This window comes from Poecilia latipinna, unplaced genomic scaffold, assembly GCF_001443285.1.
Source record: "Poecilia latipinna isolate Pla-1442-1.1 unplaced genomic scaffold, P_latipinna-1.0 Scaffold489, whole genome shotgun sequence".
NCBI classification, from domain to species: domain Eukaryota; kingdom Metazoa; phylum Chordata; class Actinopteri; order Cyprinodontiformes; family Poeciliidae; genus Poecilia; species Poecilia latipinna.
Genome location: NW_015113105.1, coordinates 259275 through 270327, shown reverse-complemented (window position 1 = coordinate 270327; position 11053 = coordinate 259275). Strand labels below are relative to the sequence as shown.

The following is an 11053-nucleotide window of genomic DNA, read 5'->3' as shown; positions in this document are numbered from 1 at the left end:
TGGCTATGTGATAGAACACCGGCTGTATCTGTCAGACACGTCATTACCATAAGATTTAATTTAATCAACAACATAGATCGTCATACACTTTGTTATTAACAGTTGTATGGCATCCTGACTGGTTAGGATTTTAAAATGATAATTTTATTTTTTAGGTTCATCTTCAATGGGATATAAAATTTTTACAGATGATGTAAAAATGTTCAAAGGTCACAGTTTGTAACCTATTAAAATATTACTTCATAAACATTATTTTATTTGTGTCACTTTGCATAAAAGATTTGTACACGTATCCTTTTCCTTCTACGTCACAACTATACCTTGTCTGTTACATAAAATCCCCACAAAATAGATTAAAGTTTGTGGCTGCGGGGTGGCAAAATATTAATAGATTTAAGACTATGATACTCTATTTATTTGCTAAATCAATTATCCAGTTGACAAAACATACAACTGGGTTATAAACCAGTTTAACCTTTAACCACACTGACCTCAAATAAACTACACGACTGAAGGGCTTCTGACTGGAATGCTTCATAACAGTGACAGTAGCTAGCTGGTAAAAATCCTGGCAGGCCATTTAATGTGCAGCTAAACAAGTCAGCACTGAGCCCGTTATTAAAACGGTGATAAATCTGAGCGCCGTTAACGACTGATAACAAACTAGCTAAGAGCTGCTAGCATTCTTCCTAGCCTCACAGAGCTAAGGAGGATTTGACACTAAGGCTCTATGGGATTCTGCAGCGGAAAAAGAACAAACAAATAAACACAAACTCCTTACCTTATATTAATATACGAGATGAAAACAGAGACCGTTTCTTCCTGCTGTTAAAACCTTCTCAAGGCTTCCGCTGCATACCTGCTTCCTCTTCTTCCAATCCGACTTCAGTTCAATAATGGTTCATTCAACGGTGCTAAGAAAAACGAATACAGGAAAGGTGTTTTAAGTTGCTTTTCATTTATTCTTTTTATATAGACTGTTATTCTGCTGTCTATATGATTGTTGCCTGGAGGATTTTGAAAGTTTCATGGCGTTACAACAAAAACACAATAATTCAGAAAGTGTTTTCGCCCTGCTGTCTGTAAACACTGCTGCATGCCCGAGGCGCTTTGAACGCAGCACGTGGAACTTCCTTGTATGCTCATGATCGTTGATGCAGTTATCAAAGTTATTATTTGATAACTCGGAATATTCGATGTTCAGATGGGTCAAGCAGCTTTCCAGTTGTTTCACCTTGGTGAACTTCACACATTTCGACCCAGAAAGTGCGCCGGTGACTTCTGAAAACAAACGGGTTCTAAATATAATAAATTGTACATCTGTAAATGACACTTTTACATTAAACTACCTTAAACCGCACCAAACACCAAAGATTGGCTCGTTAATGAATGCCAGAGGCCCTGTGGTTTTCCTTATTTGATTTAAACCAGTTTATTTGCAGGTTCTTGCAGAACTTGGTAACAAGCGATTACCATTATGTTTATTGGAGCTGAAATATGCAGAATATTTATACATTATTTTCAATGAAAAACTGCTCACCCCACACATGGCCCAGATCCTCCCCATGCACCTGCACACACATCAACAACCAGAAGCCACCACGTCCATATATGGCAGCACAACAGCAGATTATCAGAAAAAGAGAAATATGGCTTCCTTACTGTGATTATTGTTTACAGAAATTTTTAAATGCGTAGATAAACAACTCAAAAAGGGTAGGAGAAAACATGCTGCATAATGGACGTTGTTTAGACAGTAACAGCGGGAGCTGAACTTGTCACAAAAAAAGATGAAATAAACTAACTACAAAGACGTTTTAAAGAGTTTGTCGGTGTCACTAGCTTTATTTCTCTTCCTCTAAATCGAGTCTGTACTCAATCAGAGTGAAGTTGATGATTTTCGCAAAAAACTCTGGTACAGGAAACTGCCTCATCTTCTTATAACCCATGTGTTCATACAGTTTTTGAGCATCGGTAGCGACCATAGATGTGTAAAGTATGACAGCAGAGAAACCTCTCTCCCTAGTGAAATCCGCTACTGTCCGACACAGAGCCTTAGCAATTCCCTTTCCCCGGTGACTGCGGCGCACCGACATGCGCTTCAGCTCCAAAAACCCGGGTGCTGTCTCGGCGGGGAGACACGCCACCGTCCCAACCACCTGACCATCGCTTTCTGCCACCCAGAAACACGAATTATTCTTCCGCAGGTAGGTCTCGCTGATGTCGCTGAGGTCATTCTTCAAAGACGCGTCTATGTAGCCGTTGAACATGTAGACGATCATCTGCCGGACTCCGGCCAGGAGGAGGGTGACGGCCAGGACGGGAAGCAGGAAGGACTGGGAGGTGGCCATGAGCGAGCAGAAGGTGCACATGAGCAACATCTGAGTCAGCGGCTCTTTCAGGACGTGCATGAAGGACGAAGGCAGGTGCTCATTCATCCCTGAGGTGAAGAGCTCCTTTACGGTTTCAGAGTCCTCATCCCGGTACTTTCGGATCTTAAAGTTGGCCATGGCTCAGCTGGTCCAGAAAAACAGAAAGACAAAAAAAATTTTTTTAAAGTGGCAAATTATATGAATTGTAATTGCATGTGGAGTACCCCACGGTTTCATCCTGGGCCCCCTCCTATTTAATATCTACATGCTCCTGCTAGCTCATAAAATAGCAAGTAATAAAATTAGCTACCATAACTACACCTGTACACGGCTCTGCATTACGATACCAGGTGACCATGAATCCATTCAAACACAGAGTGGAGGCGCAGAACAAATCAATGCATGGATGTGCCATAACTCCCTTTAGCTAAACAGAAACAAAACTGAAGATATTATCTTTGGACCTAAAGAGGAACGATCTAGAGTCAGCACACAACTTCAGTTATTACAACTAAAAAGCAGCGATCAGACCCGAAATCTGGGTGTAGTGATGGACCCTGACCTGAACCTTCAGAGGCACATAAAGACAGTTACAAAGTCGGCCTTTGTAAGGTTAAAGGGGTAAAGTTGCTGCTCGCGTTTTCACTAAAACTAGAAAGCTAGCACACGTCAGCTCAGTTCTATAGTCCTTCCATTGGCTCCCTGTAGCTCAGAAAATAAACTTTTAAATACTTTAGCTTATAAATCACTGAATGGCTTAGCACCACAACACATTCAAGACCTGTTGTTGTCGTATCAACCTTCCAGACCACTCAGGTCTTCTGGTTCTCGTCTCCTCTGCCTCTCCAAAACCAGAACCAAACGCAGAGAAGCAGCATTCAGTTCGTAGCACGGGGAAAACTCCATGGCTTTCTTTTAACCAGCAGCCCCTCCCCACTTGTTGCTGTGCATCACCTATGCATCATACCTTAAACAACTTGAAGGAGCAGCAATAACCTGACAGACCACAAACTACCTGCCTGAAAATATGTTTACTGTAAACACATTTGTGATGAGAATTTGGCTGCTGTCTCTCAAGGTATCAAAATATATATATTTATTTTTTCCAACCAGCAATTGGGGAAAAAAACTGCTGGTTAAACTGAGTGATAGCTTAGCTATTTCATTTCTTGCAACATGGGATTCAAATTGGTCAAGGCTTTAGGTTTGTACATTGTTTAGCATAACATTAACATGGTGTGTTGCTACAGTGACAGAGTTCAACAGAAATCATAACTTTTTCCTTGCAATTAGATATACTGTCATCATCATCTCAAATGTAGAGAATTGAATAAATTTACTTTGTTGCTTTCATAGCGCCAGAATTGACCATGACGTCACTGTGTGACTAATGATAAGAGTAAAATTATTTAAACATATAAAATGAAATTGCATTTACCCATGATGACCTCCAGCAACATCCCTCATGCTGGTCACATGAGAAGAGGTCATGATGGTTTCTAACCAGATTTTTAGCAACCTAGTCAAAAATAAGTAATGTTAACTTTCCACGTAAATTCGCGTAATCCTCATCAAACTACGAGTCAGATTATGCAAACGGTTTTCCTTTAAGAAATGACAACAGTTACATTAGCTCACAGTAGCTAGCATCATTGCTAATCCAGCAGCTGCAACGTCATAGTGAGATTTAGAGGAACGATAAAAGCAACAAAGGAAGATAACACAAGGTACTTGCTTTTATGGTGATGCCCAAGTATGGTGTTTAAGGTCTCTTGCAGCCAAAGTCTACTCCAAGTGAACTGCGCGCTTCCATAGACAGAGAAGTGGACTTTCCGGATCTTACGTCAACGGGGAGCCATGCTGTGAGTGGCAGTTTTGTTGTAAAAACACAAAAAGCGGGACAAACTAGTTTTGTTCCGGAGTTTAGGTCAAGCTGTGTGACTATCTGGTGTTTCTAATGCTCCGTGTTTTATCATTATAGTAAATTTAAAAAAAAATACACGTCCTTCAAAAAATGTATTCTACATAAAGAAAAGTACAAATAATCCCTAAATTATAACTTTAAGTAAACAGGCATTGCTGTTTACGCCTTAAAATAGTAATAAACATTTTTTTACACGCATTCCTTCCATTTCCTTTTGACAAAATTAACTAAATACATTTTAAGTTTTGTACACTACAACCAAATTTAACCAGACATTTTGGTATTCCAGGGTTAGAAATGTACACACAGGCTGTTCTTACTTTGATTAGAAGATATTTTTAATTTCAGTTCCATGATTTTTAGTACTGAAGAGAGCGTATACTGTGTGCATAAACAATTCATCAACGATAACAAACTATTTATTTTATATAGAAAAGTCTATGTTTATGTACACTTTGATCATTTTCAAGAGTCCCAAAAAAATCAATATATTAATGTGCATAGGAATAAACAAAATATGCCTTTGAAAGTTTGTGGGAGCAAGAAAACAAAACTCAAACAGTAGCGCAGAAGTTGTTTCAGAATAGAGTTTAAAAAACTGTATGTAGCAAAGCTAGAAATCATCAGTTTTTATTAAATTGTACACAACACACTTTAGGTGAATGGAAACCATTTCACATTTGAAGACTAAAAATAATTTATTGTTTCTTTAAGATAAATGTTCTTGATTTTTTTTTTTTTTACATGTTGATTGTATAAAAATTCCCTTTTTTTGGAGAAAACATTTCACTAGCTTGATAGTCCAAAAAAAAAGGTATAAAAGTTCACGTTTGAACCATTCAACACTTGGTTTAGTCTGTACATTCATTTTACGTTCACACTCAGTCCAACCTGTGTGTGAGCAGAAACAAACAAAAAAAAAAGGCGCAGTGTGAGGATGTTTGTTTTCCTCTCCTATCCCAGGTTTATGTTCCCAGCAAACATGGTGATCAGCAGAATGATGGCGAAGCCGGTGAGCAGCCCGGCGTTCTGGATCAGAAAGAAGACGATCTTGCTGGAAGTTTTTTGTTGTTCCTTTGCTATACTGTCCATTTCTGGAAACTGCAATGGAGGAGAAACGTGAATTTTATTTATAACCGAATGATATTAGACAAAACAGCCGGCTGAAACCAAAAAGAAAGGGGAAAAAAAGAAAACAAAAATGATACATCCTTCTTGTCTGAAGTTATGGCAACTCAAACTTCTCTTGTTTTGGGTCAGTTAAAATCACCAAGATTATTTCTATTTGTTAAATGACATAATAATGACAGAGAATCTCCAGAAAACTATTGCAAGAAGCTTGAGGAAGGAAACCTAAAAGATTTAATCCAAGTCGTAAAGATCAAAGACAACGGCAACAAATACTGAAAAAAAATTGTGTAAATTTCTGATTTAGAAGACATTCATTTAAAAAAAGAAAGATTTGACATGTTCTCTCAGTACCGTGGCATTGAGCAAATAGAAATAATGTTGGTAATTCTGATTGAGCCAAACCAAAAGAAGTTTGGTCTGATTTAACCTCAGACTGAGAAAAAAAAAAGTGTTGTCTTTTTATTAGGTGTATGTAAACTAATGGTTCAGCTGTAGAACAACCTGATAGGAGTCAAAGTTTCAGCCTTATCACATGTTTTTCTTTATCAATGAGCTTCCTGAAAAGATACGGTGTGCAATGTAAAGAGCAGCTCCTTCAACTTTTTACCTCAAGTCAAAATGTCTTTCTTAGGCCTCTTTTCCACAACATGTGAGTGATTAATATTTATGAATTTGAAATCAAACCAAATGTGTCTCATCTTGCAAAAAAAATTCCAGAGATATCTTTTTACCTTCTTTTTGTTTTTTAATTCAGCTTTTCCTGTCAAAATTAAACATATTTTTGCTTTGGAGGTCATTGGTCATTGTAGGTCTAGAATTTAGCCACTTGGGGGCGACGTTACAAGCTTTAACCACTAGGTTTGATGTCTTAATTTAACTTCAAGAGATATTTATTTCTACGGAATACCAAGTCTCTGGTTAATTATTTTTCTGTCTAATGTTGACTATATTTTCTACTTAATACGACACTGGTCTCCACTGACCACCAGAGGTGAAACAGCTATATCTCTAGCTTGCATATGCTGCGCTGGTGACCCCAGCAAGTGCATCTGGGCTGAACTGATGAGCAGGGTGTGTTGCAAGAGCTTTCCCAGCTGAAACAGCTGGCAGAGTAATGCTAAAGAAAGCAATCAGTTAAAACAAGACGCTCAAAACGACAAGTTCAGTCTCGTAAGTTGGAGTCAGTCGGTTGAAGTGCCAGACAACGTAAAACAAACATGTTTAAAATCACAGGGTCAGATGAAGAGCTCACCATGTCTGCTAGTGCAATATACAGGAACATTCCTCCCGCGATGGCAAAGATAGGATTCGGGGCAAAGCTGTTTCCAAGCAGGATGCCGAACACGAGGCCGACATAACAGGACATTGCAGACAGCAGGTTGAAGAAAACGGCCTGCGGGACGCTCATTCCAGCATTCAGCAGGATAACAAAGTCGCCTGCAGAGAAGGAAACACTGACTTAAAACCAGCTGCATCAAAAAAAAAAAAAAAAGCTAAAGGAACAACTCTGCTTCTTCTGAACTCTATCAAGCCATTGGCTAAATTCTACTGTAAAGAACTGAGGATGGTGTTCTACCCTGCAAATGTATTCACAACCCGTGAACTCTGACATTTTGTCACCAGTGATCTCGATTTACTCAAAGCAGTGACAAATGACACAAATCTGAAATCAGGTGACTGCATTCCTCCTTTCCGAGTCAATACTTCGCAGAGTCACTTTTTGTCACACCTAGATCTACAGCTCTTTGGTATGTCTGTTCTAGCCTTACACATATAAGGAGAGAACATTTTTCCAACTCAAGTAAAGTCAAATTGGATGGAGAGCATCTGTGAACACTGTTTTTCTGAGTCTGTTCTGGATTTTAACTGGGAAATTCTAGCACAGAAACCTTACTTTTATCCAAATTGATCCATTGTAGTTCTGGGTCGTTGTCCTAGTAAGACAACGAACCTTGTTGTCTTACAACAAGGGTCGTAAGAGGTGAATGGGGTTTAACAATACGTGTTTTCTGATCCCCTGTGACCAGTTTTCCTATTCTTGCTGAAGAAAGCACCCCTACAGCCTGATGGTGCCACCACACTACACCTTGAACATGGGATGCAGTGGGTGATGTCCGGTTTTGGACTTCCACCACACTGAGTGCAGTCCAGAAAGTTCAGTTTTAGGGTGCATTCACACCAGAACTGCTTATTCTGCTTTAATCAAACTCTAGTCCGTATGCCTAGTTAGTCTGGGTTGTCTGAAGAGATATTTACGTCTTCGATTGTAGATGCACAATCGAAATCTGATGCGGACCAGAAAAGTAAACTCTGGCCTGCCTACAAACCTAGTAGGTTCCTGTTTGGTTGAAATGAACTCTGGCACAGTTTGAATGCATATGTCAACACCAAGCGGACCGGAGACCGCTCCAAAAGCAGGAAGCGGACTACAGCGCAGGGCACTCTGGGTAAATATGAAGACAAAAAAGCGGGAAAAATGGCTCATGGCATTTTACTGACGACAAAACAGAAATCTTACAAACGTTAAAGACTTGACATCACTCTATTGTTGTTTAGATTTTGTAAAGAAAGAAGTTGCACTCAGTGTCTTCTTCACAGGATTTTGTGTCGTTTCCTTCAGTGGTTCTTGGTGCATCACCAGAACGAGGTGGGTAAACGTGTTTTTAGAGGGTTTGGTTTGTTTGTTGTGTGAAAAGCGAACAGCAGCAGCTGAAAATGTAAAATGCTTTAATTTTGGTCTCCAGTTGAACAGAGTCTACAGGATTATTTGACTACATCATTTTTCTCTCATTGACATGTTGCATGGATCTCTCTTGCAGAGCCCATCAGGTCGACTGAGCAACCACGACATGCGTTTTCAGATGACGGACTAAAGAGTCACCAGTTGGGTTTGAATGTGGGCGCACTGGATTCTGTTTTGGCGGAATAGAGTAACGAGTGGTGAAACCAAAGGCATCGCACACTTTGCCACATGACTGACCACAGTGTCACAGGGGATCAGTGTCACTCACCCAGCTCATGGGGAAACTCCTCGCAAACGATGGCGGTGGATGTGCTGAACCCCGCCAGAACGGATACAGTGAACGACGCGCCGATGACCAGACCGTCGATGAAGTTGTGCACAGCGTCGCTCAGAGATATCATCCAGGCCACCGTCTTGATGCTGGTGATGCGCTTCCCGCGCAGCCAGTGACACATCACTTCAGACACCTGGGCGTCCTGAAGCGGCGACACGTGGGTTAAAAGGCATGCAGTCAGCGCTTGTGTTTGGTCATGTCAAAGCAAACATATGGAATCAATGACAAAGCTCAAACACCAAAGTCCGCTTCAACCAGAAAATAAAGAAAGTCAAAGAATGATTTCCAGGAGTCCCGGATCACTGCCTACTGCTGTTCCTCTAACTTGTTAGAAAGGGGGAAAAAAAGAAGATTGATTACTTGAATTGTCCTTACTGATTATTCTGCACTTAACAATTTGCAGCAAATCTCTTTAATTAGAAAAATAATGGCTCAAGTGTTGCTAGCAGGAAGTCGGAGAATGCACAGACACAAACAGATTTCTTGGCATTTGCTTGGAGTCCCTCTGAAGAGACAAAAAGAAGCTTATACTGGCTATGGACCAACAAGGGCTCTTTGTGTAAAAGTCAGACAATGGGTCCCCTTTACCATGATGGGGGATCGGATTCCTCACAGCTTAGTTTTTCCTCCTTGATCATTTTCTCTCGTGTTTGTTTAGCTTTCACATACCTTTCAAACCAGAAGCAATGTGTTAACAGACAAATCACTGTAATTTATTAACCTATGACCTGCACTTATCAGTGGTAAAAGCTTCATAAATTTCTCCCTCTTAGACGTGGGCCGGTTCCTGATACGAGGAAAAACAAGTTTTCAAAGTGTACGTTTCAAACCGGCTAAAGTTTTCCATCCTGTCAATCAGACTGCTTAAAGTCCCTGGCCATTGGAGATGAGAGTAGCGTGGCGGTGCCCCTACCCCACTTGTTTTTGAACTTGCTGGTCCCATAAACACACCGCTAAATCTTCTAGAAAGCCTTCCAGAAACACTTAAGTCATCAGCCAAGATGAGGAAACAAAGGAGTACCATCAACCAGTCTTTTTAAAGGTAACAAGTTGGGCTGAAACGATGAATCAGATTATTGGAATAATTGTAAAGTAATTTAGTCATCGATTAATCGCCAGCTTTTTATGCAGACTCAAAAAAAAGAGAGAAAGAAATGCTGAGAAAGCAACATACTCAGAGTGGTAAGCCAAAATTGCACAAAAAAAATTATCAGTTCAAATGATCCCGATTAGACACCTTCTGCCATCCAATTATTAGTTGGGGAAAAAAAAGATAAACAAATTAGCTCTACACTGTATTGATGCAAAGTCAAGCAGAAAGCACTGAGCTTTTCACATGGTTTTAAGCATCGTTTTAGCTGCAGATGTACTGTTTTTTTGCATCTTTTATGTATTTGTATAAAAAGGCTGAAGCAGTTAAATGAAAAATCTGCAGAATGTGGCACATTTTTAATCTGATTAATCATCAGAATAACTGATTAATTGTCAGAACAAATTGAGAGATTCATTGATTTCTACTATAATCGCTAGCTGTTGCCCTAGTAACAAGCCACAAATTGGATGTTATTTGAGCATCTTACTGCAGACTAAGTAATAATATTCCCCATTCAATCCCTAAATTTTATCAATCCTATTCACCTACAGAACAGTTTTATCACTGCTTTTCATTAAAAACGACACGCGTTTCAGACAGAACCTGTTGGGGCTCGACGGCCAGACTGTTCTTATCCGTGGAAATGGTGGCGACGTTGGTCAAAACCACAGAGTCGCCTTTCACCCAAGCGTCTCCGTTCTGGACGCTGTTTTCCTGAGGCATGTCTGCGGGAGTGAAGTGGCTGTGGCCGTGCTGAAAACACAGACGAAAAGCATCAGATGAGTTAATTAAGGGGTCGGTATTGAAAACAAAGAGAAAGTGGAACATTGATGTTTGTATAGGGAAACTAAAATAAAAGTAAAAAAAAAAAAAAAGTCCTGTGTTTTGAAAAGCAAGGGGTGAAAGTGTCACTGCGGTTCCTCCTGCTGGATCTTCACTGTTTAATTGGGTCACACAAACAGCCTAATCCCAGTGATTAAATCCTGTCAGGTGAGATAGTGGAACGTCTTCAGCAGCAGTTTCCTATCAAGCACATGGCACCTGCAGATAACAGTTCAGCAAAGCTAACTGTTTTTATAATCTATCTCCGGACGGAGCTACTCATAAGATAATGTGGAACTGAGCACGAGGCTGTTGTTCTCCAGGTCAATCTGACATGAGCAGAAAGACTTCGTCAGGGGTAAAAGTACAAACAACTTCACATCTGAGGTTCACACTGGCATCAAAGGAATAATCATAAAAAAATGGATTACAAGGCTGAGGACAAGCCAGTTAATGTAGGTCCATCTGACAGAGTTCACTGATCCTTTAAAACTAATTAATCGGTGAGGATTTTTCTGGAGAAGGAAAGTTATCAAAAAGGCAAAAAAAAAAAAAAAAAAACACATTTTAACAGTAAAAAAAAAAAATTACTAATGTAAATTGACATTATGCTTTTTACATGGCAACCAACAAA

General features: G+C 39.8%; 3 protein-coding genes across 5 annotated transcripts in view; all 3 read right to left on the bottom strand.

The window, feature by feature from the left end:
* LOC106952056 (probable N-acetyltransferase camello) overlaps nt 1-1313 on the bottom strand; it is an 8290-nt gene extending 6977 nt beyond the window's left edge. For both annotated transcript variants that reach the window (XM_015039934.1, XM_015039933.1), the window contains exon 1: nt 782-1313. The gene's annotated coding sequence lies outside the window, so the exon portion shown is untranslated. The remainder of the gene's footprint in view (nt 1-781) is intronic.
* A 99-nt stretch (nt 1314-1412) lies between these two features.
* Nucleotides 1413-4259, bottom strand: LOC106952057 (probable N-acetyltransferase camello). 2 transcript variants are annotated; one of them, XM_015039935.1, is made up of 2 exons: nt 4108-4258; nt 1413-2517 (listed from the first exon to the last, which is right to left on the bottom strand). In XM_015039935.1, the coding sequence occupies exon 2, from the start codon at nt 2508-2510 to the stop codon at nt 1845-1847; it is 666 nt and encodes a 221-aa protein (XP_014895421.1). In that variant the 5' UTR covers nt 2511-2517; nt 4108-4258; the 3' UTR covers nt 1413-1844. The 2 variants fall into 2 exon arrangements, with proteins under 2 accessions (XP_014895421.1, XP_014895422.1); XM_015039936.1 differs by having other exon boundaries at nt 1420-2517; nt 4104-4259.
* Nucleotides 4260-4616: 357 nt separating this feature from the next.
* The window catches only part of slc39a8 (solute carrier family 39 member 8), a 14341-nt gene continuing 7904 nt past the window's right edge, over nt 4617-11053 (bottom strand). The window contains exons 5-8 of the mRNA XM_015039914.1: nt 10201-10350; nt 8439-8646; nt 6680-6864; nt 4617-5397 (exon numbers count right to left, since the gene is read on the bottom strand). Coding sequence (XP_014895400.1) covers nt 5251-5397; nt 6680-6864; nt 8439-8646; nt 10201-10350 — 690 coding nt within the window. The 3' untranslated portion in view covers nt 4617-5250. The remainder of the gene's footprint in view (nt 5398-6679; nt 6865-8438; nt 8647-10200; nt 10351-11053) is intronic.